Source organism: Crotalus tigris, unplaced genomic scaffold (genome assembly GCF_016545835.1).
Source record: "Crotalus tigris isolate CLP2741 ecotype Arizona unplaced genomic scaffold, ASM1654583v1 scf7180000020623.132173, whole genome shotgun sequence".
In the NCBI taxonomy this organism is placed as follows: Eukaryota; Metazoa; Chordata; class Lepidosauria; order Squamata; family Viperidae; genus Crotalus; species Crotalus tigris.
The window spans coordinates 88,756-116,472 of NW_024098109.1; the positions used below are offsets into that span (position 1 = coordinate 88,756).

The 27,717-nt window shown below is 43.7% G+C and overlaps 1 protein-coding gene across 1 annotated transcript; it reads left to right on the top strand.

Annotated features, from left to right (window-relative positions):
- Nucleotides 1-1,509: 1,509 nt before the first annotated feature.
- Nucleotides 1,510-27,717, top strand: LOC120319329. The gene is made up of 6 exons (XM_039368081.1): nucleotides 1,510-1,896; nucleotides 3,793-11,640; nucleotides 22,704-22,853; nucleotides 24,954-25,061; nucleotides 26,467-26,555; nucleotides 27,537-27,717. Exons 1-6 carry the CDS (start codon nucleotides 1,588-1,590, stop codon nucleotides 27,715-27,717), a joined length of 8,685 nt encoding a protein of 2,894 aa, XP_039224015.1. The 5' UTR covers nucleotides 1,510-1,587.

Here is a 27,717-nt window from a genome sequence, read left to right on the forward strand (position 1 = left end):
TGGGAGAAGGTAGACCCTCGTAACTGGAGAGGGAAGTACTCATCTTCATAATCAGCAAACCTTTCCCGGTTCTTCTACTCTTGCAACAACTCAAGAAAGAGTTATTGTCTTAATAAAAAGACACATGCTGGTTACCTTGCCAAAGAAACTTTGATAAAGCTCAAGGATAACACACATTCTTTCTGTTTCTATCTGGCTGACACACTCCTACTCCTCCAAGAATTTGTTTTTCTCACAAACTGATAATTGAACACAGTGTGGACTGCTTTGAACACAGGGCCAAGTACAACATGACAATGTTCACCAGGGGCCAGGGCAAGGTTCTGTCTCCAGGAAGGAAAAAAAACAAATCAAATATAGGATTGAGAAGGTAGGGTGTGGTGGCTGTGCCTCCCAAGTCCTAGCAGACCACTGGTGAATATGAAGAATAATAGAATAACCACGTCAGAATAACAATAATAGAATAACAGATTAACAGAATAACAATAACAGAATGACTGAATAATAGGACAGAATAATACAATAAGAATAACAGAATAGCAATAACAAAATAAAAGAATAACAATAACAGAATGACAGAATACAGAATAACAATATAATGACTAATAGAATAACAGATTAACAGAATAACAGAATGACAGATAACAGAATAACAGAATAATATAACAACAACAACAGAATGACAATGTCGGAATAACAATAATAGAAGAACAGATTAACAGAATGACAATAGCAGAATGACAACAACAGAATACAGAATAACAATATCAGAATAACAATAGAATAACAGATTAACAGAATAACAATAACAGAATGACAGAATAATAGTATGACAGAATAATACAATAAGAATAACAGAATAATAGAATAACAATAACAAAATAAAAGAATAACAATGGCAGAATGACAGAATACAGAATAACAATATCAGAATAACAATAATAGAATAACAGATTAAGAGAAATAACAATAACAGAATGACAGAATAATAGTATGACAGAATAATACAATACGAATAACAGAATAATAGAATAACAATAACAAAATAAAAGAATAACAATGACAGAATAACAGAATACAGAATAACAATGTCAGAGTAACAATAATAGAATAACAGAATAACAGAATAACAATAACAGAATGACTGAATAATAGTAGGACAGAATAATACAATAAGAATAACAAAATAATAGAACAACAATAACAAAATAAAAGAATAACAACAGAATGACAGAATACAGAATAACAATATCAGAATAACAGTAATAGAATAACAGATTGACAAAATGACAGATAAGAGAATAATAACAGAATGACAATGTCGGAATAACAATAATAGAAGAACAGAATAACAATAGCAGAATGACAGAACAACAGATTACAGAATAACAATATCTGGGCAGCCATTCATCTGGAATGGCATAGGGCCTCCTGCCTGAGCAGGGGGTTGGACTAGAAGACCTCCAAGGTCCCTTCCAAGCCCATTATTCTGGAAACCAACCCCACATTCTTGCTGAAGGAGGCCTCCCTGGTTGCCACTATCTAGTGTCAGGCTTGGGGCTCCTCAGACACTTGAGATCATGAGGGATGGATGGACATAGGTCTGGAGAGGAGCCCCCACACACACCTGCAGACCCCTTCCGGGTCCAGATGTGTCCCTTCTCTACTCTTGTGATGACCTTCTTCTCTCCTGCAGGAAGTAATGGGGGAGAGACCTCTCCAGATGAACTTGTCCACCCACGGCCGAGGCTGGCCCAGGAAGCTTTGCCGACCGAGGCTGGCCCAGGACCTTCCAGGTGGGATCGTGCTGTCACCAGGCTCATGGCACTGCAGCAGGAGCAGCTGGAGGAGCTGAGATGGACCATCGAGAAGTTAGCAGAAGCCACCAGCAGAAGGGTGAGGAACCAAGATGCTTCATTCACGCCGATCAAGAGTTTTAAGTGCCCTGTCCAAGCAAACTCATGCAAGCAACTTTTCTGCTAAGATCACTTTAGTTGCAGGGATGGACGATTGTCTCATCCTGCAAAGTTTTTTGGGGGGATCAGGTCAGCTTCTTCCCCAAGCCAAGAGCAATCATGTGGTTATTTGCAAAAATAAATAAAGGCGGGGTGCAAATAGATAAATAAGTATGCAGGAAGTTTTTCAGACAGATGTCTAATTGATTAGACCTTGACATTTTTAACTGCTATACTGCAGTTTTTTTACAATCTCTTTTGCCTTGCAGCCCCCCAACTAGGGGCGTTAAGCAGGCTCAAGTCGCAACTGCGAAACATTACAAATCCAAATTTCTTTTTCTGACAAAGAATTAAAAAATTAAATTGGGAGACTAAGATGGCCATTTCGAGCTCATTCTGCTCTCTTCAGTTAGCCACACCCTTTATGGGATTCGAACCTGGGCAGTTTACATACGAGGCAATGATTTAACCACCAAGCCGTCTGAAAAACTTCCTGCATATACTCCCTTGACTCAGCTGGCAAAGAGGGAGGAGAGCCTGTGGCTTGGTGGTTAAATCACTGCCTCGTATGTAAACTGCCCAGGTTCGAATCCCATAAAGGGTGTGGCTAACTGAAGAGAGCAGAATGAGCTCAAAATGGCCATCTTAGTCTCCCAATTTAATTCTTTAATTCTTTGTCAGAAAAAGAAATTTGGATAAATAAGTATCTATATAAGGGGTCTCTGTCTGCCCCAGTTGTGTCTCTTGATGGGGAGTCCTTGGTGCTCTCTGAGCTTGTGGGTTTTTCTTGAAGACGTTTCCTGACCCTATTAGGGAACATCATCAGTGTTAGAAGGAAGTGGGGTTTTCAGGGAGGAAAGGGAGGGGGGAGGAGGAGGAGGGGGGGAGGAGGAGGAGGAAGAGGATGGTTGCAGAGTCATTGGTGCTCTTTGAGCTAGGCTGTTTTCTTTTTTTTTTTATTAAAAAGTTTTATAAAAATTACAATATAACCCACACAAACCCCCCCCCCCAACTTCCCAGAGCTGAGTACAGGGTACAAATATGACAATCATAATCTAACTAACATTAACCAACTATATAAATAACCAAGTCCATAATGCACTTTAACTCCCCTTTAACATAAATATAAACAAATTAAAAATAAACATAATAATAACGAAAACATAAACAAATTAATGTCCTAATTATTAAACAATACAATCTCGAAATTGTTAAACAATACTAATACTAAAAATAATAATAATATCATAATAATACTCTAAAATTCACTCATATGCTAAATGAAACTTTTTAGTCCCATATTTATTCTGAATATAATTTATCCATCTTCTCCAAACCGAAATATATCTTTCTTGTGAGTGATCCTTGCCTACTATAGAAGAATGGATGCTTAAAGTGTCAAATTTAGCAGAAATGGCTAAGATTTGAGCTAGGCTGTTTTCTTGCAGACGTTTCATGACCCAACTAGGGAACATCATCGGTGCTAGAAGGTAGTGGGGTTTTTTGAAGAGGAGGAGGAGGAGGAGGAGGGGGGGGGAGGAGGAGAATTGTGGGGTCCTTGGTGCTCACTGAGCTGAGTGGTTTTCTTGTAGACGTTTCCTTACCCTACTAGGGAATATCATCAGTGTCCCATAGAAATTGCTCCATAGAAAAGGAAAATGGGATGTATTTATTGATTCAATTTCCATAGCTGCCCAACTTAACCAAGGAACTCTGGGCAGCTCGCAATTCCAAAATTATAAAGCAATTCAAACGCTTCATGAAAGCATAATAAAAACAATAAGAACATCCACAAAATAAATAAGTCTATTTAAGAATCTGTGTGTTTGTTTTGCAGGACGCTTTGGTGATGGATCGAAACATCTTTTCTCCTCCCATGGAGGCCCCAGACCCCAACGCCTTCTCAATGAAATCCATGCTGCAGAGGGAGTTTTCAGAGACTGCCCGAGAAGTGAACAAGAGTGAAGTCAAGAAGCAGTTCTGGACCACCTTGGGAAATTTTCCAGTCCAGGAGAAAGTGGAGTCACAGCTGGAAGGCCCAGGACTCTCTCCACAGAGCTGGTTAGAAGAACCTGGTCTTCAACAAAGGACAAATGCCAGAGGAGAAGACCTCAGGCTCCAAGATTCTGTACAGATGGATGCTAATGTATTTCAGGCTGAGAGACAACCAGAGCAGAAGTCATGTTGGCTTCAGGGACCGTCAACATCACATCAAGTTCTCAAGGGTTTCCAGGAAGAGCCAAATGTTCAAGAGGTGAAGGATTTGCAGTCTACTGGTGCCCAGGAAAAGAAACATCTGGAAACCCTATCTAGGAAGGGAGAAGGTAACCAGAAGCTGGTTAGTCCTGGACATCTTGAATTCTCCCCAAAGCAAAATGAACACCAGAGCGATCCAGAAGTTCTCAGTCTCCCAAAGGAAGTATCTCATGAACCTCAAAAAATTCCAGAGCTCTCAGACAAGAAGGAATGTGAAGCTACCAGTAAAGGAGAAATTGATGGTCTTCAGACCACATCTAAGCAACAGGAGATTCTCGATTGCACAGGATCTTTGTGGAAGAAAGAAAAGATTTCTCAACCTTGGAAACCATGTGGACACCAAGGAGTGAATGATCTAGAGATCTCCCAGGCTTTACTAACTCCTGACATGGACCAGACTCTTCCTGAGAAAAGGGAATGTAATATTCAGGAAGGAAGTTCTCAAGAAGGTCCATTCCATGGACTGAATGTAAACAACTTGCATCCTCAGAGAGAGATACTAAAGAGATCAAAGTCTTTGGGGTGCTTAGAAGTAATACAGAAGAATCTGTTCTTCCAAGCATCAAGAGACTCGGAAAGATCCCTCCAACTATTATCAGAGAAGCCGCAGAGAGCTCCTTCCCCCAAAACACAGATGGAAAATGTACATTCTCAACAAAGTAGCCTCCAGAATGTTCTACAGAGTAAAACAGACGTTATTCAAACAGATACTAAGATGAAAGTGATAACCTCGAAACCTCACGTTTCTCTTCAAGGGAAGCAAGAACCTCAAAAAGAGATGGACTCACAAGATGGCCGGGATGAAAAAACTTTCCACACCCAAGGCACGCAAATGCCTCCGCTCCAGGACTGGGAGGAACTTGACCCGATCAGCAATCTCCATGGAGGATCACCAACTCTTCATATTGGAGAAATGAAGAGATCTTCTGAAGATGTGTGTCATCAGGAACAGAAGGTCCTGCTAGAATTCAGTCATTGTCAGGGGTCTCCTCTCAAAAAATCAAACTCGCCTGAACCTCAAGAGCTATTGCAGACGAGGGCCAATGAATCTAAGAGTTCATTAGAGATTTCACTAGATAATAGATATCCTCAAGACCCTCAACATCAGGAATGGGAAAAGATGAAAACTCAGGACATCTCAGAAAGAGAAGTTTTGAAGTTACCCGATTCGGTAGAGGTTCTCCAGCACCCAAGCATTCCAAAATGTCAAGAAGAAGTTCTTCAGATACCAGGACCATTGTCCAGAATGTCCGAGACATCTACGGTGGAAGAGAAGTTGGATTTTCAGAAGCAAGAAGTTCCATCAAAGGAGGTACGATTGTCCCGCCCTCAAGCACAAAATCAGATGGACACAGACCCTGTACTTGCTCAGAAGCTTCAGACAGGTCTGAGCAGATCAGAGTTCCAAATTGGTTTGGCAAGGAACACAAAGTCTCTACAGTTGGAAGAGAGCTCAAGAGTGCAAGATGTGGGTCAATCGGAAGAGCTTCATAGCTCAGGAGCGACAGAAGGAATCGGTAGAGAAATTCTCCGGTCCCAGAAAGCTCAACTGGAATGGCCAGTTCTTACCTTGAGAGAATCCCTGGCACTTCAGCCCCAGAAGTTGGCTTCAGAAAGGCAAGAAGGCCTTTCCGTGTCCCAGGATTTCAGAAGTTCGGAAAGTCCACCTCTTCTGTGGAGCGTCTTGTGGCAGAAGGCAAAGTCGTTTGAACAAGCGAAGCCATGTCTTCTTCTAGGCCCCCAGCTAGGACAAGCTGCAATCCAGAGAACGACTACGAAGGAACTGCCCATCCTTCGACTCCCCCAGGAAATGAAGGCAGTGTTGCTGGTTCAACGGGAGGAAGGATCGCTGGTGGAAATGGAGCACCAGAAACTCCAGAAGTCCAACATCCTTTCTCTCCAGGATGTGAATTACCAGGAAGTGATGCTGCAGACCCAAACAGAAAAAGTTGTCCTAGTAGAGAAATGCACACAAACTGATTCTCAGGAGTTTCAGCATCGGGGAGAGACAACATCAGAGGTTCTTCTGGAAATGACAGTAGGACAAGTAAACCTTGGCGAGATACGTCCAGGAGAAACAGGGGAACTGGAGACTCCTTCATCCCATGAAGCTCCACAGAGCAGACTACAAAAACTTCAGGGAGAAAAGATTTCACAGAGGGAGTTAGAATTGCTGAAGCATTCAGGATCCTTCCTACAGGAAGACCTGACTGGCACACAGCCCCCCACCAAAGAAAGTCTGGGAGAAGTCCAGATTCAAGAAGAGGTGTTGCAAAAAGAGAGATTTGTCCCTCAACACCAGGAACACAGAAGTCTAGACTCTCCTCCTCTTCTGTGGGGAGTTGTGGGTCTGAAGTCAAAATCTTTTGAGTTGAGGACATCATGTGACAGAGAAGCTCAGGAGCTGAAGGAATCACCAGGGTGGAGAAGATCCAATGTGGAACGGGAATCTTCTACACAACAAACATGTAGAGATCTAGATGTCATTCCTCCTCAGGACCTCCAAGAAGTTGGGTCTCCTTCAGTTGAATCCAAGAGGGGAACCTTTCAGACTGGGAGAATCCTGCCCAGATATTCTCAATTGTCACAGTCCCCCCAAATAAACAATTCAGAAATTCCTCAATCTCAAGAAGCTGGGCCCAGGACGATCGTCTCTCCTTTCCTGAGTGATAGAGAAGCATTAATGGACCAAGAAATAAGAGAGATGGGATCATCTCAAACCTGGATAACTTCGCAAGAAAAGCCAGACTCTTCTGAAACGCTGAAACAAGTTGTGGAACTGATAAAGAATCCAGAACTGGCCACTCAAGAACTGGAAGATCAACGCAACTCTTTGCCTTCCAAAACAAAGTCTCTGGAAACACTTCTTCATCCTGAGAAAAGTAGAAGCTTTGAACCTTCCCCTGTGTTGGGAAGGGCCTCAGAAATAAAGGCAAAATCGCTTGAGCTGCTCAAGTCACAGGCTTTACGCATGAGCTGCTCAGAGGCCACCCCATCAAGATCTCAGCAGGATCTCCAGGCTTGTCACGTAGAGGAGGGGTCACAATTAGAGATGGTCCCACCATCAGAAAGGCTACAAATGGAACAAGAATTCCAAGAAATCCAAAATTATGGAATTCCACAGGTGTATCTCCCAAGGGATCTAGGGGAGCAGGCGATCACTCAAATCCAGGTGGGAAAGTCTGTTTATACCCAGATTCTGGATTCCATTCCAATGCCGCATCTGCTGGGGGAGTCAAAGGAAGTTCAGACGCTGGAGCTTCAAGAGCTCAGAAATCTAGAACCTCCACAAGCCCAGAGTGACAAAATTCTAGAAGAACTGGAGAAACCAGAAAACGTGAGACCACATGGAAAGAACATCGGTGCCTTAACATCTCAGCCTGGTCCAGAAGGAAAAGCAGAGTGCCTTCAGCATGCAAAACGTAGTAGCCCAGAGACACCGCCTCTTCTGTGGTGGGTTTTGGAGTTAGCTCATCACAGAATATTACATAATGTTTCTCCTCAACCTCAGGAGTCCAGTTCTTACGTACCAGGGATGCAAAGACAAGAAGGGCCACAGACAGAGTCAGAGGCACAACACCCAAGGAATCAAACTGTGCCTTTGGCTAAGAAACTGCAGAAACTAGAGGCTCCTCAACCACAGAAGGCGTTCTTCCAAGTCGAAGGAAGTAGGAAAACAGATGGCCATCTTCAGTCCCAGGAATGCATAGATCCAGAACCTTCCCAGCCTCATGAAATTGTCCCTCAAGTAGAGTCCATTAGTCCTGCACTTTCTGTCTCAGATGCATTTCAGTTTCTGACTCAGGAGAAAGCAAAATCAAGTCAAGGTCCCGAAAGAAGTCCTCAGGACTTTGAGGTCCATCTGCTGAAGGAGAGGGAGCTTGTCACACTTGAGGAATCTTCAAAAGGAGATGTTCATGGTAGAGAAGGATCCCCAGTGATGCAAAAGCATCTTATTCCCAGGAAGCCCAAGGATTTGGAGTGCCTGGTACAAGAAGATCGGTCCAAGCTAGGTGATTCATGCAAAGGGATTCACTCACATGTCCATCAAGCTCCGATTACCCTTGGGAACCTGGACTCCCTAGACCCCTCATCCCCATCCGTACAACTCCAGAGGTTGAAAACAGATGCAGAACATTGTGGCCTTCTGAATGGATCCCAGGTTCTTCACTCAAAGGAACCAGCAAATGGTGAGACATTGAAAGGAGTCAAGCAGGAGGACTCTCCCATTCTTGAAGCTTCTGAGGAGCACAGCAAGATCAAAGTTGTCCTGTCCTTAGAAAAACCACTGGAGAAATCAAAGTCTTTTGACTTGGGCGAGCTTCAAATTTTGAAGATTCAAGAACCCCCAAAGAAAGAATCTTTTCAAAGTCCAACAACCGAAGTCTTGAAGGTTCAGGAAGACCTCCCAGAGAAACACCAGAAAGAGATAGATTCCCTAACCATTTCATCTCAAGAAAAGAGTCAACAAGTCACCCCACAACTACTACAATCTTATGAATCAGCTTCTGAGAGTCCTTCCCTCCAGAGTTCATCGACGCAAACATTAGAACTTCCTGAGATGGACCCATATTCCTTGCAGGCCCAGGAACTCGGAGAAACACTTATGCTTCAGCCCCAGAGGTCCAAACTCCAAAAGACCATGAACTCCAAGACACTTTGCCTCCAAGGACACCATGAAGCAGAGAACTGTGAACTTGGGGTAGAAGATAGTCACCTTGAAATGCGAGGAATCCTCCAAAGATCGCCTCAGTCTTTCCTTATCCAAGATATCTTTTACCCTCTGGCAGATATGTTCAGGAAATCGAAATCTTTAGAACTGCCCAAAGCAAACGTTGTCCTCCTTCAGGGGTTGAGAAGACCAGACATTGCCCAATCTCAAGAAAATGTGAAGGAATGTCCTCAAATCCTTGACAGCCAAACATCGTCACAGGGGATGAATACGTCTTTGCAGGAGAAAGAGGGCAGATGTTCTACACAAAAGGAACTGAAGGAGTCACAATCTCAGGAAAAACTTGGCCAAAATAAGCCAGCGACCATAAATCCTGAGGATGATCAGGTCCAGCAGCTCCAAAGAAAGGAAGGAACGGAAGTTCTTCATTCCCCAGGAATTCCACAGAGGATGGAGCCTATTTCTCTGCAGATGCAAGGGAATCTACAAAACAACCCAGAGTATTTTGGATGCAGAGGTTTAAGCCATCCAGATGTTCTTCAAACTGACAAACACTCAGTGATATCAGAAACTATTGAACTTGAAAAACAAGTGGAATCCATAACTCAAGTGTCCTTAATGTCTACAGAGAAAGGAGCTCTGTCAGTCTGGTGGACCCTGGGAAAATCAAAGTCTCTTGACCTTAGAGAACTCCAAGCCTGCTCTTCACAGTCACTCCTGGGAGAGTTGGATTGTTCTAACCCCCGGGAGATGCCTTCAGCCAATCTGTCTCAACCACAAAGAGATCTCCAGGATGAACAATGGAAATGTAGGACTCCGTTGGATTACTCCAAAACTCAACCACTTGAGGACCTTATTTCAAAAGATAAGATTGTCCAACAGGAAGAAAATCCTTGTGCCAGCCAGAAAACCGAGCACGTGGAGTTGGAAACTCAAAACTCCGAAGAGCTACTGAAGCTTGAGACAGAAATCATGACTTTCCAGAAAATGGAGGATATCCAGATGTTCTGCTCTAAGAAATACAGAGAATTGGAAGCTCCTCAACTTCAGGTTATTATTTCCCAGAGTTTGAAGGAGCCTCTTTGTACCGATCAGCATGTGCAGACAGAATCCAGATCTCCAGGACTAAGAAATTTACAAAGTCCTCCTCTTCTGAGGAACCTGCTGAGGAAGTCCAAGACATTTGGATATGAGGAACAAATAAGTAGACTTGCTCCTCAGATCCAGGATGTTCAAAAGGAAGAGGACAGCTTGCATGTAGAGAGGAGATCTGAGGAATCAACGCCACAAAAAATCCAGGAGATGAGTAAGCCTGAGATTCTTCAACATCAGGAGATAGAAAATGTTGAAAGCATTGGGGAATCTACAGGACAGCCCAACTGCCCAAGGGAGACTCAGAAAATGGAGATGGACTCCACAAAATCCCAGATCTCTCTACAAACAAACCAGGAACCTCTTCAGGAACAAAGAGATGCGCTCAACATAGTTCCACAGGACAATATACCCAAGATTGTTCCGCCTTGTGACATTCCACAGTTTGGTATTAAATTTCTTCAGGAATTAGGGAGATTGCATAATGAATTAAATACCCTCAGACCACCACAGGAACTGAAAGATGGCAAGGCCATTTGTCCCCATGCTGCTAAAGGTTCCAGTCAATCACAGCAGCAAATACTAGCTGAACCCCAAATAAATATAGGTTCTCAAGTTCTCGAGCATCAGAAATGGAGTGCAGCAACATCTCCGCAGCCGCCACCACCGGGAGACTTCTCGGAAGCTTCTAAGATGCAACAGCAGTCTCTTCAGTCTCCCCAAAGCCAAGGACTTGACCAGATACTGGGAGTAAAAAGGGAGTCAGCAAGAAACATGGAGTCACCAATGCAGAAGGCACCATCGATGGTCCAACGGCAAGAAGACTTGTCAACAAAATCAGTTGTGGTGCCAGTGGCGACAGATCCTCCTTTTCTTCAGTCTCTGGAAAAAAGGGAAGCGAAGACTTTGGACCTTCAGGAGTCCCTTAATCTTGAAGGGAAAGTGAGAGAGAAACAACCAATGGTTACAGAGCCTCAAGAGGACCACCTCTCAAATAAGCAAGAACCCGTAATGACAAAATCCAAATCTCTTGACCCTCAATCATTATCAAGGACTCCGGCGTTCCAGCATGAGAGAGCAAAAACAGTGGAAGGTCTACCTTCCTTGGATAAAGAGAGGGCCACTGAACATAGACCTATTTCCCGAGGACCATTAAACATCCAAGCAGAAGCCACTTCTTCCCAGAGCCAGGAATTTCCCACAAAACAGGAAAAATTACCTCAGGATCAGAAGGCAGAAATGACCCAGCAAGTAGACCAACATTTTCATGAGCAGCATGGGATGTTGAAGCTCCAAGAAGGAAGGAACCTAAAATCATGGAAGGACCAAGAACTGGGGCCTCTTCAGCTTCAAGGGATGGAGGAGAACCAACTTTTTCAGGAATGGAGGGAGGCAGGAACTTTGCCGGCTGAAGGAACTCAACCAAGGCAACTCTTGACTTGTGAGAAGGGCCTGCTGAACTTGGCAGGCCTTGAGCGTGAAGATGAGAACAAAAGACTGGAAGGACTCTGGGAGCAGAAGACCACAGAGACCAGAGCTATGACTTTGCTCTCTCCCTCCAGCTCTGGAAAGTCCATCGAGATGATGTGGGAGCCTAGCTCGTTCAACATGGGCATTTCCAGAGAGACCTCTTTCGACGTGGCCCATCCTCCTTCACCATCTTGGGTAAGATCTATCATTTAGCCGAGATGTATTAAACCAGGACAGAGGTGGGGATAACTCTATTTCAGCTTTAAATTTTAATGTTAAAGAATGAAGGTGGCCCACGGTGGTAAACTGGAGATGAGGACCGAGAAGTTTACAAACATCTCTGTCCATAGGTTGCCCGGAAGCTTCTCTATAATATAACAGCAGGTATTTCTTCTCTGTAGATTGATCGTGGACACCTGTAGTGTAAACATGAATCAAAGAGCCCCCACCCATCCCACCCCCTTGCTGCTGCCATTGTTAATAATAATAATAATAATAATAATAATAATCAAACATCCACATCTGCCTATCCCAGGTCCTGGGTAAGGACTCGATAGATAGACAAAATGCCAAATCCAGTCTGAACATCTGGCTGACTGTGCGATGATCCATAATAATAATAATAATAATAATAATAATAATAATAATAATAATAATAATAATAATAACAAGGAGGAGAAATTGAAAAGTGGATAACAACTGGGAAAACCTACCTAATAATGAAAAATCCAGCAAAAGGGGCAACACCAGGTAACTAATTTCAATCCAATCAGAAACGTTTCTACCAATCCATCAATGGAGAAACTGCAAGGAATCAGTCAGTACCTGACAAGGAAGAAACAGTGCAATTCTGGAAGCAGATATGGGATAACCCAAAGAAATACAACAAGGATGCAGCTTGGTTAAAAGAGGTGGATGCAAATAAAACAGAAGTTGAAATGAAAGAACTAGTAATAACAACAAAAATGGTAGAAAAAAGAGCAAAGAAAATCAAAAATTGGTCAGCACCAGGTGAAGATGAACTGCATGGGTTTTGGTTGAAACATCTAACTGTTATACACCCACTCATTGCCAAGCAATTCAACAATATACTACAAGGAGGAGAAATTGAAAAGTGGCTAACAACTGGGAAAACCTACCTAATAATGAAAAATCCAGCAAGAGAGTGAAGAAGATCTTAAAATCCAAACTCAATGGAGGAAATACCATAAAGGCAATCAACACCTGGGCAATCCCAGTCATCAGGTACACAGCTGGAATAGTGGACTGGACTCAAGCAGAACTAAAAGCAATGGATAGGCAGACCAGAAAAATAATGACAATGAATCATGCCCTTCATCCACGCAGTGACATTGATAGACTTTATCTACCAAGGCAAATAGGTGGGCGTGGAATGCTACAAGTACATCAGATGGTTGAAGAAGAAAAAATGGCTTTGGAAGAATATCTGAAGAACAATGATGAAGATGCACTGAAATTAGTATATCAGGAAGGCTTACTGACTACTGGAGAGACCAAACTGGCCTACAAGAAAGACCAAATGAAGAACAGAATAGAGGCATGGGAAGACAAAGCACTACATGGCCAATACATGAAAAAAATAGCTGGGAAAGCAGATAATAATAAGACCTGGCAATGGCTAAGAGCAGGAAAATTGAAGAAAGAGACCGAGGGACTAATTCTGGCTGCACAAGACCAAGCCTTAAGGACAAATGCATACAAAGTCAAAATTGAGAAGACAGCAACAGACAGTAAGTGCCGCCTATGCAAAGAAGCTGAAGAAACAGTGGACCACTTGGTAAGCTGTTGCAAGAAGATTGCACAGACTGATTACAAGCAGCGGCATGACAAAGTAGCAACAATGGTGCATTGGAAGATCTGCAAAAAATATCATTTGCCTGTAAGCAAAAACTGGTGGGATCATAAAATAGAGAAAGTCATAGAAAATGATAAAATTAAACTGCTCTGGGACTTCAGAATTCAAACAGACAAGCACCTGCAACATAACACCCCAGACTTAACAATTGTCGATAAGAAAGACAAAAAAGTCTGGATAGTGGACGTGGCAGTGCCTGGAGACAGCAGAATAGAAGAGAAAGAACTGGAGAAGATAACAAAATACAAAGACCTACAAATAGAAATAGAAAGACTGTGGCAAAAGCAAGCAAGGGTAGTACCAATAGTCATAGGCTCCTTGGGCGCAATCCCAAAACAACTGGAGCACCACTTGAACACCATTGGCATTGACAAATTTGCTATTAGTCAATTGCAAAAGGCGGCCTTATTAGGAACTGCTTCCATCCTGCGACGATACCTGTAATACTATCAAACATCCACATCTGCCTATCCCAGGTCCTGGGTAAGGACTCGATAGGTAGACAAAATGCCAAATCCAGGCTGAACATCTGGCTGACTGTGCGATGAATGATAATAATAATAATAACAAGGAGGAGAAATTGAAAAGTGGATAACAACTGGGAAAACCTACCTAATAATGAAAAATCCAGCAAAAGGGGCAACACCAGGTAACTACAGGCCAATTACCTGCTTACCAACAACTTTCAAATTACTAACTGGTGTAGTAGCTGATGCAGTGCAACAGCATCTAGTTGAAAACAATCTCTTTCCACCTGAGCAGAAAGGAAACCGCCCCAATAGCAGAGGAACAAAAGATCAACTCCTAATAGACAAAATGATCTTGGAAAACTGCAAGAGAAGGAAGACCAACCTGAATGTGGCATGGATTGACTACAAAAAGGCATTTGACTCTCTGCCACATGACTGGATAATAAAGTGCCTAGAAATAACAGGAGTCAGTAGAAACATCAGAAAATTTGTGCAAAGATCGATGGCACAATGGAAGACACAGTTGCAGATCAATGGTGAGAAGCTGGGAGAGGTTAATATCAAGAGAGGAATATTTCAAGGAGATTCATTATCACCATTACTATTGTTATTGCACTGTTTCCTCTGTCAACAATACTGAATAACTCAGGACATGGCTATCAAACATCAAAAACATCTGCCAGACTATCCCACCTCCTTTATATGGATGATCTGAAGCTGTATGGAAAAACATCATCTGAAATAGAATCGCTGCTCAACACTGTCCGTATATATAGCCAAGATATTGTAATGGAGTTTGGCTTGGACAAATGTGCCACACTTACTATCAAACAAGGAAAAATAGTGAAAACTGAAGGAATCAAGATGCCCCACGAAAATAACATTAAGAGTCTGGACGAGGAAGAGTACTACAAATACTTGGGTATCCTTCAAGCTGACAACATCAAGCACACTGAAGTCAAGAAAAAGATTAGAAGTGAATACATCAAGAGAGTGAAGAAGATCTTAAAATCCAAACTCAATGGAGGAAATACCATAAAGGCAATCAACACCTGGGCAATCCCAGTCATTAGGTACACAGCTGGAATAGTGGACTGGACTCAAGCAGAACTAAAAGCAATGGATAGGCAGACCAGAAAAATAATGACAATGAATCATGCCCTTCATCCACGCAGTGACATTGATAGACTTTATCTACCAAGGCAAATAGGTGGGCGTGGAATGCTACAAGTACATCAGATGGTTGAAGAAGAAAAAATGACTATGGAAGAATATCTGAAGAACAATGATGAAGATGCACTGAAATTAGTATATCAGGAAGGCTTACTAACTACTGGAGAGACCAAACTGGCCTACAAGAAAGACCAAATGAAGAACAGAATAGAGGCATGGGAAGACAAAGCACTACATGGCCAATACATGAAAAAAATAGCTGGGAAAGCAGATAATAATAAAACCTGGCAATGGCTAAGAGCAGGAAAATTGAAGAAAGAGACCGAGGGACTAATTCTGGCTGCACAAGACCAAGCCTTAAGGACAAATGCATACAAAGTCAAAATTGAGAAGACAGCAACAGACAGTAAGTGCCGCCTATGCAAAGAAGCTGAAGAAACAGTGGACCACTTGGTAAGCTGTTGCAAGAAGATTGCACAGACTGATTACAAGCAGCGGCATGACAAAGTAGCAACAATGGTGCATTGGAAGATCTGCAAAAAATATCATTTGCCTGTAAGCAAAAACTGGTGGGATCATAAAATAGAGAAAGTCATAGAAAATGATAAAATTAAACTGCTCTGGGACTTCAGAATTCAAACAGACAAGCACCTGCAACATAACACCCCAGACTTAACAATTGTCGATAAGAAAGACAAAAAAGTCTGGATAGTGGACGTGGCAGTGCCTGGAGATAGCAGAATAGAAGAGAAAGAACTGGAGAAGATAACAAAATACAAAGACCTACAAATAGAAATAGAAAGACTGTGGCAAAAGCAAGCAAGGGTAGTACCAATAGTATAGGCTCCTTGGGTGCAATCCCAAAACAACTGGAGCACCACTTGAACACCATTGGCATTGAGAAATTCGCTATTAGTCAATTGCAAAAGGCGGCCTTGTTAGGAACTGCTTCCATCCTGCGACGATACCTGTAATACTATCAAACATCCACATCTGCCTATCCCAGGTCCTGGGTAAGGACTCGATAGGTAGACAAAATGCCAAATCCAGTCTGAACATCTGGCCGACTGTGCGATGAATGATAATAATAATAATAAACAAGGAGGACGAAAATTGAAAAAGTGGTAACCAAACTGGAAAACCTACTAATAATGAAAAATCCAGCAAAAGGGGCAACACCAGGAACTACAGGCCAATTAACTGCTTACCAACAACTTTCAAATTACTAACTGGTTTGGTAGCTGATGCAGTGCAACAGCATCTAGTTGAAAACAATCTCTTTCCACCTGAGCAGAAAGGAAACCGCCCCAATAGCAGAGGAACAAAAGATCAACTCCTAATAGACAAAATGATCTTGGAAAACTGCAAGAGAAGAAGACCAACCTGAATGTGGCATGGATTGACCACAAAAAGGCATTTGACTCTCTGCCACATGATTGGATAATAAAGTGCCTAGAAATAACAGGAGTCAGTAGAAACATCAGAAAATTTGTGCAAAGATCGATGGCACAATGGAAGACACAGTTGCAGATCAATGGTGAGAAACTGGGAGAGGTTAATATCAAGAGAGGAATATTTCAAGGAGATTCATTATCACCATTACTATTTGTTATTGCATTGTTTCCTCTGTCAACAATACTGAATAACTCAGGACATGGCTATCAACATCAAAAACATCTGCCAGACTATCCCACCTCCTCTCATATGGAGATATGAAGATGTATGGAAAAACATATCTGAAATAGACAGCGCTGCTCAATCCCAATGTAAGTGATATATTAGCCACGCTTGTCCTGGACTTTGGTTAGGACAAATGTGCCACCATACTATCAAACAAGGAAAAATAGTGAAAACTGAAGGAATCAAGATGCCCCACGAAAATAACATTAAGATATGGACGAGGAAGAGTACTACAAATACTTGGGTCTCTTCAAGCTGACACACAAGCACACTGAAGTCAAGAAAAGATTAGAAGTGAAATACCATCAAGAGATGAAGAGATCTTAAAATCCAAACTCATGGAGGAAAATACCATAAAGGCAATCAACACCTGGGCAATCCCAGTCATGAGGTACACAGCTGGAATAGTGGACTGGACTCAAGCAGAACAAAAAGCAATGGATAGGCAGACCAGAAAAATAATGACAATGAATCATGCCCTTCATCCACGCAGTGACATTGATAGACTTTATCTACCAAGGCAAATAGGTGGCGTGGAATGCTACAAGTACATCAGATGGTTGAAGAAGAAAAAATGGCTTTGGAAGAATATCTGAAGAACAATGATGAAGATGCACTGAAATTAGTATATCAGGAAGGCTTACTAAATACTGGAGAGACCAAACTGGCCTACAAGAAAGACCAAATGAAGAACAGAATAGAGGCATGGGAAGACAAAGAACTACATGGCCAATACATGAAAAAAATAGCTGGGAAAGCAGATAATAATAAAACATGGCAATGGCTAAGAGCAGGAAAATTGAAGAAAGAGACCGAGGGACTAATTCTGGCTGCACAAGACCAAGCCTTAAGGACAAATGCATACAAAGTCAAAATTGAGAAGACAGCAACAGACAGTAAGTGCCGCCTATGCAAAGAAGCTGAAGAAATAGTGGACCACTTGGTAAGCTGTTGCAAGAAGATTTGCACAGACTGACTACAAGCAGCGGCATGACAAAGTAGCAACAATGGTGCATTGGAAGATCTGCAAAAAATATCATTTGCCTGTAAGCAAAAACTGGTGGGATCATAAAATAGAGAAAGTCATAGAAATGATAAAATTAAACTGCTCTGGGACTTCAGAATTCAAACAGACAAGCACCTGCAACATAACACCCCAGACTTAACAATTGTCGATAAGAAAGACAAAAAAGTCTGGATAGTGGACGTGGCAGTGCCTGGAGATAGCAGAATAGAAGAGAAAGAACTGGAGAAGATAACAAAATACAAAGACCTACAAATAGAAATAGAAAGACTGTGGCAAAAGCAAGCAAGGGTAGTACCAATAGTCATAGGCTCCTTGGGTGCAATCCCAAAACAACTGGAGCACCACTTGAACACCATTGGCATTGACAAATTCGCTATTAGTCAATTGCAAAAGGCGGCCTTATTAGGAATGCTTCCATCCTGCGACGATATCTGTAATACCATCAAACAATCCAAATATGCTATCGCAGGTCCTGGGTTTAAGGACTCGATAGGGGGAAGACAAAATGCCAAATCGGCTTGAACATCTGGCCTGACTGGGCGATGAAGGATAATATAATTAATAACAAGGAGGAGAAATTTGAAAGTGGTAAAACGGAAAACCTACCTAATAATGGAAAAATCAGCAAAGGGGCAACACCAGGCAACTACAGGCCAATTACCTGCTTACCAACAATTTTCAAATTACTAACTGGTGTGGTAGCTGATGCAGTACAACAGCATCTAGTTGAAAACAATCTCTTTCAACCTGAGCAGAAAGGAAACCACCCCAATAGCAGAGGAACAAAAGATCAACTCCTAATAGACAAAATGATCTTGGAAAACTGCAAGAGAAGGAAGACCAACCTGAATGTGGCATGGATTGACTACAAAAAGGCATTGACTCTCTGCCACATGATTGGATAATAAAGTGCCTAGAAATAACAGGAGTCAGTAGAAACATCAGAAAATTGGTGCAAAGATCGATGGCACAATGGAAGACACAGTTGCAGATCAATGGTGAGAAGCTGGGAGAGGTTAATATCAAGAGAGGGATATTTCAAGGAGATTCATTATCACCATTACTATTTGTTATTGCACTGTTTCCTCTGTCAACAATACTGAATAACTCAGGAAATGGCTATCAAACATCAAAAACATCTGCTAGACTATCCCACCTCCTTTACATGGATGATCTGAAGCTGTATGGAAAAACATCATCTGAAATAGAATCGCTGCTCAACACTGTCAGTATATATAGCCAAGATATTGTAATGGAGTTTGGCTTGGACAAATGTGCCACACTTACTATCAAACAAGGAAAAATAGTGAAAACTGAAGGAATCAAGATGCCCACGAAAATAACATTAAGAGTCTGGATGAGGAAGAGTACTACAAATACTTGGGTATTCTTCAAGCTGACAACATCAAGCACACTGAAGTCAAGAAAAAGATTAGAAGTGAATACATCAAGAGAGTGAAGAAGATCTTAAAGTCCAAACTCAATGGAGGAAATACAATAAAGGCAATCAACACCTGGGCAATCCCAGTCATTAGGTACACAGCTGGAATAGTGGACTGGACTCAAGCAGAACTAAAAGCAATGGATAGGCAGACCAGAAAAATAATGACAATGAATCAGGCCCTTCATCCACGCAGTGACAGTGATAGACTTTATCTACCAAGGCAAATAGGTGGGCGTGGAATGCTACAAGTACATCAGATGGTTGAAGAAGAAAAAATGACTTTGGAAGAATATCTGAAGAACAATGATGAAGATGCACTGAAATTAGTATATCAGGAAGGCTTACTAACTACTGGAGAGACCAAACTGGCCTACAAGAAAGACCAAATGAACAACAGAATAGAGGCATGGGAAGACAAAGACACTACATGGCCATACATGAAAAAAAATAGTGGGAAAAGCAGATAATAAGAAGACCTGGCAATGGCTAAGAGCAGGAAATTGAAGAAAGAGACCAAGGGACTAATTCTGGCTGCACAAGACCAAGCCTTAAGGACAAATGCATATAAAGTCAAAATTGAGAAGACAGCAACAGACAGTAAGTGCCGCCTATGCAAAGAAGCTGAAGAAACAGTGGACCACTTGGTAAGCTGTTGCAAGAAGATTGAACAGACTGATTACAAGCAGCGGCATGACAAAGTAGCAACAATGGTGCATTGGAAGATCTGCAAAAAATATCATTTGCCTGTAAGCAAAAACTGGTGGGATCATAAAATAGAGAAAGTCATAGAAAGTGATAAAATTAAACTGCTCTGGGACTTCAGAATTCAAACAGACAAGCACCTGCAACATAAAACCCCAGACTTAACAATTGTCGATAAGAAAGACAAAAAAATCTGGATAGTGGACGTGGCAGTGCCTGGAGACAACAGAATAGACGAGAAAGAACTGGAGAAGATAACAAAATATACAAAGACCTACAAATAGAAATAGAAAGACTGTGGCAAAAGCAAGCAAGGGTAGTACCAATAGTCATAGGCTCCTTGGGTGCAAGCCCAAAACAACTGGAGCACCACTTGAACACCATTGGCATTGACAAATTCGCTATTAGTCAATTGCAAAAGGTGGCCTTACTAGGAACTGCTTCCATCCTGCGATGATATCGGTAATACCATCAAGCATCCACATCTGCCTATCCAGGGTCCTGGGTCAGGACTCGATAGGTAGACAAAATGCCAAATCCAGGGTTCTGAAAACTGGCTGACTGTGCGATGCGTAAAATGATAATATATAATACAAGGAGGAGAAATGAAAAGTGGATAAACAACTGGGAAACCTACTAATAATGAAAAATCCAGCAACAGGGGCAACACCAGGGAACTACAGGCCAATTACCTGCTTACCAACAACTTTCAAATTACTAACTGGTGTAGTAGCTGATGCAGTGCAACAGCATCTAGTTGAAAGCAATCTCTTTTCACCTGAGCAGAAAGGAAACCGCCCAAATAGCAGAGGAACAAAAGATCAACTCCTAATAGACAAAATGATCTTGGAAAACTGCAAGAGAAGGAAGACCAACCTGAATGTGGCATGGATTGACTACAAAAAGGAATTTGACTCTCTGCCACATGATTGGATAATCAAGTGCCTAGAAATAACAGGAGTCAGTAGAAACATCAGAAAAATTTGTGCAAAGATCGATGGCACAATGGAAGACACAGTTGCAGATCAATGGTGAGAGGCTGGGAGAGGTTAATATCAAGAGAGGAATATTTCAAGGAGATTCATTATCACCATTACTATTTGTTATTGCACTGTTTCCTCTGTCAACAATACTGAATAACTCCAGGACATGGCTATCAAACATTAAAAACATCTGCCAGACTATCCCACCTCCTTTACATGGATGATCTGAAGCTGTATGGAAAAACATCATCTGAAATAGAATCGCTGCTCAACACTGTCCGTATATATAGCCAAGATATTGTAATGGAGTTTGGCTTGGACAAATGTGCCACACTTACTATCAAAACAAGGAAAAATAGTGAAAACTGAAGGAATCAAGATGCCCCACGAAAATAACATTAAGAGTCTGGATGAGGAAGAGTACTACAAATACTTGGGTATCCTTCAAGCTGACAACATCAAGCACACTGAAGTCAAGAAAAAGATTAGAGGTGAATACATCAAGAGAGTGAAGAAGATCTTAAAGTCCAAACTCAATGGAGGAAATACCATAAAGGCAATCAACACCTGGGCAATCCCAGTCATTAGGTACACAGCTGGAATAGTGGACTGGACTCAAGCAGAACTAAAAGCAATGGATAGGCAGACCAGAAAAATAATGACAATGAATCATGCCCTTCATCCACGCAGTGACATTGATAGACTTTATCTACCAAGGCAAATAGGTGGGCGTGGAATGCTACAAGTACATCAGATGGTTGAAGAAGAAAAAATGGCTTTGGAAGAATATCTGAAGAACAATGATGAAGATGCACTGAAATTAGTATATCAGGAAGGCTTACTAACTACTGGAGAGACCAAACTGGCCTACAAGAAAGACCAAATGAAGAACAGAATAGAGGCATGGGAAGACAAAGCACTACATGGCCAATACATGAAAAAAATAGCTGGGAAAGCTGGCAATGGCTAAGAGCAGGAAAATTGAAGAAAGAGACCGAGGGACTAATTCTGGCTGCACAAGACCAAGCCTTAAGGACAAATGCATACAAAGTCAAAATTGAGAAGACAGCAACAGACAGTAAGTGCCGCCTATGCAAAGAAGCTGAAGAAACAGTGGACCACTTGGTAAGCTGTTGCAAGAAGATTGCACAGACTGATTACAAGCAGCGGCATGACAAAGTAGCAACAATGGTGCATTGGAAGATCTGCAAAAAATATCATTTGCCTGTAAGCAAAAACTGGTGGGATCATAAAATAGAGAAAGTCATAGAAAATGATAAAATTAAACTGCTCTGGGACTTCAGAATTCAAACAGACAAGCACCTGCAACATAACACCCCAGACTTAACAATTGTCGATAAGAAAGACAAAAAAGTCTGGATAGTGGACGTGGCAGTGCCTGGAGATAGCAGAATAGAAGAGAAAGAACTGGAGAAGATAACAAAATACAAAGACCTACAAATAGAAATAGAAAGACTGTGGCAAAAGCAAGCAAGGGTAGTACCAATAGTCATAGGCTCCTTGGGTGCAATCCCAAAACACCTGGAGCACCACTTGAACACCATTGGCATTGACAAATTCGCTATTAGTCAATTGCAAAAGGCAGCCTTACTAGGAACTGCTTCCATCCTGCAACGAGATCAGTAATACCCTCAAACATCCACATCCGCCTATCCCGGGTCCTGGGTAAGGACTCGATAGGTAGACAAAATGCCAAATCCAGTCTGAGCATCTGGCTGACTGTGCGATGATCCATAATAATAATAATAATAAAGTTGGAAGGGACCTTGGAGGTCATCAAGTCCAGCCCCCTGCTCAGGTAGGAAATCCTATCTATACCATTTCTTAGGGCCTTCTGGGTCTCCCCTGCCTCTCCTGAACCGTCTTTCCTTCACCCCCCCAGCTCCTGCCCCCCCCTCGCCCCCCCAGCCGGGAGAAGGCCTTCATCTGGCTGACCCCCCAGGCAAGAAGCGAGGCACTGCAGCGGCTGGCAGAAGCGAGGGCCAAGGGCGAGCGCCGGCACCAGCGGGATAAGGAGAGGCAGACCCTGCGGGTGAGCATCCTCTGGGGCCCCCCCCAGCCCCCTGGGACCCTGGGGACCTTATCCTCTCCTCCCCCCTTCTCCTCGGGAACTGGGGTGCCTCTGGCCCAACTGAGTGGCATTTCTCAGAATTCTAGCGCTGGAAGGGATCCTGGAGGTCTTCTAGTCCAACCCCCATTGCCCAAGGCCGGAGATCTTAAAAGCTTCCAGAGTTGGAGCAGCTGCCACAATTTCCACGGAATGATTGTTCTCGTCAGGAAATGCCTCTTCCTTCCAAGCTGGGTCTCTGTCTGATGAACTTCCCCCTATTCATCTCCCTTCCTTCCTTCCTTCCTTCCTTCCTTCCTTCCTTCTTTCCTTCCTTCCTGTTTTCTTCTTTCTATTCCTCCCCCTCCCTTCTTCCCTTCCTTCCTTTCTTCCCTCCCTTCAATCTTTCCCCCTTCCGTCACTTCCTCATTCCCTTCCTTCCTTCCTTCCCTCTCCCTCCCTCCCTCCGTTTTCCTCTTCCTATTCCTTCCTTCCCTCTCCCTCCCATCTTTCCTCCTTCTGTCCTTTCCTTTCCTTCTTTCCTTCCTTCCTGTTTTCTTCTTCCAATCCTTCCCCTCCCATCTTCTCTTCCTTTCTTCCTTTCCTCCCTCCCATCTTTCCCCCTTCCCTGTCACTTCCTTCCTTCCTTCCTTCCTTCTTTCCTTCACCCTCCCTCCATTTTCTTCTTCCTATTCCTTCTTTCCTTGCCCCCTCTCTCCCATCTTTCCTCCTTCCCTGTCCTTTTCTTCCTTCCTTCCTTTTCTTCCTTCCTGTTTTCTTCTTCTTCCAATCCTCCCCCTCCCTTCTTCCCTTCTTCCCTTCCTTCCCCCCTTCCATATTTCCCATTCCATCACTTCCTCCCTCCCTCCCTTCCTTCACTCTCCCTCCTTCCGTTTTCTTCTTCCTATTCCTTCCTTCTCTTTCTCTCTCTCTCTCATCTTTTCTCCCTCCCTCCCTCCCTCCCTTCCTTCTTTCTCCCTCCCTCCCTTCTTTCTAGAATTATAGAATCACCGTGCTGGAAGGGACCTTGGAGGTCTTCTAGTCCAACCCCCTGCTCCAGGAATGAGTCCTCATACATCCAGGATAAATGATGCTCCATTCTTTTCCTGAAACTCTCCGGGGATGGAGCACCCACAACCCCAGGAGGCTGGCTGGTCCAGTGATTGATTGATTGTTCTCACTGTCAGGAAATGCCCCTTATTTCCAAGTTGGGTCTCTCTCTCTCTCTGAGCAGCTTCCGTCCGTTGCTTCGTTGCTTCTTCTCCTGCCCTCGGATGCTTTGGACGATGAATCAACCTCCTCTTTTCTGTGACAGATTCCCCAAAGCCCCTGAAGGCAGGACAAGAAGCAACGGATGGAAACTAATCCAGGAGAGAAGAAACCTGGAAATAAAGAGAAATTTCCTGACAGTGAGAACAATTAACCAGTGGAACAGCCTGCCTCCAGAAGCGGTGAATGCTCCAACACTGGAAGTTTTTAAGAAGAGACTAGACAGCCCTTTGTGTGAAAGGGTATAGGGTTTCCTGCCTGGGCAGGGGGTTGGACTGAGGTCCCTTCCAACTCTGTTATTCTATGATCTATTAAGTCAGTGGTTCTCAACCTTTTTAATGCCGCGACCCCCAACCGGTCGTAAGTCGAGGACTACTCAACCGGTCGTAAGTCGAGGACTACTCAACGGGTGCAGCCCCGTTTGCAGAATGGGACTTTTGGCAGGCTCAGCAGGGCAGAGACAGCCTGGACAATTCCTATTGGCTTTTGAAAGCCAATAGAATTAGACTCTATTCAAGAGAGTCTATTCTATTGGCTTTCAAAAGCCAATAGAATAAAAGGGAGTAGCACAGCTAAGGAAAAGGGGGGGAAAATGGTGGACTGCGTTGTTTGGCGACCCCCGTGAAATGGTCGTTCGACCCCAAATGGGGTCCCGACCCACAGGTGGAGAACTACTGGTCTAGAGGATTGGGGTGCCGGGGGGGGGGCTCTGTTTACAGAAGCTTTGGGGATGGCATCAGCTGCCCCCTAGGAATACTATTACGCCCCTAAAACATGCTGAAAGCAACATGGAGAGAAAAGCTTTCGTCTCTTCAGTTCCAGGAACGGCTCTCCATAGCCAAACGTCGCAGGTCCAAGGAGGATCTCCTGGGAGATGGTCCAGCAGACCGAGGGCCCTGGGCATCGCCAACCTCCGAAGGCCAGGTATGGATTTCCCCACGGGACCAAATTATGGAGGTGATAAAAATTAACTCTGGGGAGGGGGGGAAGAAGGGAGGAAAAGAATCCGAGGTCTTCAGAGCTTAAGAGAAGACTTTACAGCGGGGAATTTGCTCAGCGTGTTTGGGCCGTGTGTGTGTGTGTGTGTGTGTGTGTGTGTGTGTCTGCAGTATTGCTAGCATACCCAAGAAGTTAGTTAATTACTAATAGAAGGGAATATTTGTAGCTGAGGGTGGAATTGTGGGGTCCTTGGTGCTCTCTGAGCCTGGTGGTTTTCTTGCAGATGTTTCATGACCCAATTAGGGAACATCATCAGTGCTAGAAGGGAGTGGGAAGGAGGAGAAGGAGAAGGAAGGAAGGAAGGAAGGAAGGAAGGAAGGAAGGAAGGAAGGAAGGAAGGAAGGAAGGAAGGAAGGAAGGAAGGAAGGAAGGAGAAGAACTGTGGAGTCCCTAGTGCTTTCTGAATTGGGTGGCTTTCTTGCAGACGTTTCATGACCCAACTAGGGAACACCATCAGTGCTAGAAGGAAGTGGAAAGGAGAAGGAGAAGGAGAAGGAGAAGAGGAAGGAAGGAAGGAAGGAAGGGAGGGAGGGAGGGAGGGAGGGAGGGAGTGAAGGAGAAGAACTGTGGGATCCTTGGTGCTCTCTGAGCTGGGTGGCTTTCTTGCAGACGTTTCATGACCCAACTAGGGAACACCATCAGTGCTAGAAGGGAGTGGAAAGGAGAAGGAGAAGAGGAAAGAAAGAAGGAAGGAAGGAAGGAAGGAAGGAAGGAAGGAAGGAAGGAAGGAAGGAAGGAAGGAAGGAAGGAAGCAAGGAAGGAAAGGGAAGGGGAAGAACTGTGGGGTCCTTGGTGCTCTCTGAGCTGGGTGGTTTTCTTGCAGACGTTTCATGACCCAACTAGGGAACATCATCAGTGCTAGAAGGGAGTGGGGTTTGTGAAGAGGAGGAGGAGGAGGAGTGTGGGGTCCTTGGTGTTTCTTAGCTTGGTTGTTTTCTTGCAGACATTTCATGACCTAACTAGAAAACATCATCAGTGCTAGGAGGAGGAGGCGGAGGAGGAGGAGGAAGGTGGTGGTGGTTGTGGAGTCCTTGGTGCTCTCTCAGCTTGGTGTTTTCCCTGCAGTCATTTCATGATCTTGGGGAATTCAGACCCCCAAAGACAAAACATTCCCCACAGCAAATCTATAAGATAGCAAACCTTTAGCCTTATCTCTCTCTTTATGAAGTGGAACCGATTAAAAATCCCACTCCTTTAAGAACTGATTTTCCCCACACCTTGGAGCAGGACCACGGCCAACGGACCCGGATGCCTCCTTCCTAGAGACGGCTGTTCTTTGCACCCATGGGTGGCCACGGGTGACTAATCCTTGGACTTTCTCTTCTGACAGGATGAAGCCGGGCAGAAAATGGCTGTGAGGTCCCACCTGGAGAAGGTCAAGCGAGAACGGACCTACATCATGCAGTCCAAGAGAGAGAGGTGTGGTTGTGTGTGTGTGTGTGTGTGTGTGTGAATGTCTCTGTCGTGGGTTCTTTCCTCAACCCCTCCCAATTCCGCTGACCCAGATTCAAGAGAGGACCCTTGACAGGGTCTTTCCTATATATCTCCCCGTAAGGCAGAGGTGGGGAACGACGGCCGCTTTGTGACTTTGTGGACTTCAACTCCCAGAATTCCTGAACCAGCATGGAGGGCTCAGGAATTCTGAGAGTTGAAGTCTCCGAATCATAAAAGGGCCGTCGTTCCCCACCTCTGCCTTAACGGGGAGATACAAAGGGGTGGGGAAGATTTTGTACTGGGTAGAACCTAGTCTACGAAGTGACACGTAGAAGTCAACTACGTACAAAAAAGATACGTGGGGGTAGAATGTAGAATAACAAGAGTTGGGAGGCACCTGGGAGGTCATCTAGTCCAACCCCCTGCTCAGGCAAGGAACCCTGTACCATTTCAGACAAATGGTTGGCCAATCCTCTGTACTTAAAAACTTCCAGTGTTGGAGCATTCACAACTTCTGGAGGCAAGTTGTTCCACTGTTAGGAAATTTCCTCCTTCGTTCCAGGTTGCTTCTCTATTTATTTATTTATTTATGAGATTTATATACCGCTTTAAGTGCAAGCACTCTCTAAGCGGTGTACACCAGTAAGCAATGTATATATATATATATATTTACATTGCCCCCCACAATCTGGGTCCTCATTTTACCTACCCCGGAAGGGTGGAAGGCTGAGTCAACCTTGAGCCGGTGAGATTTGAACCGCTGACCTGCTGAACACAGTCAGCTCAAGTGGCCTGCAGTACTGCACTCTAACTGCTGCACCACCTCGGCTCTTTGACTAGTTTCTCCTTAAGTTTCCAACTTAACTGATAACAGGTGTATTCTGGCCAGCTCCTGCCCCCAGCGACGTGTGCCTCAACCCCTTGGAAGCCATTGTTGCCCCATCTCTTTCTTTCTCCCTCCCACAGGAACACCCTGAAGTTCAAGGAGCTACTGGACCCACTGGTGGCCCCCAGGGAGGAGAAGCTTACGCTGAGGCAGGCAGAGGAGCTTCAGCAGAGGGCAAACTTCGGTCCTTTAGGATCGCCTGAAGATCAAGTGAAGATGGAGGCTCTGTCTCACATCTCCCACAGGATTCCCAAAGAATAA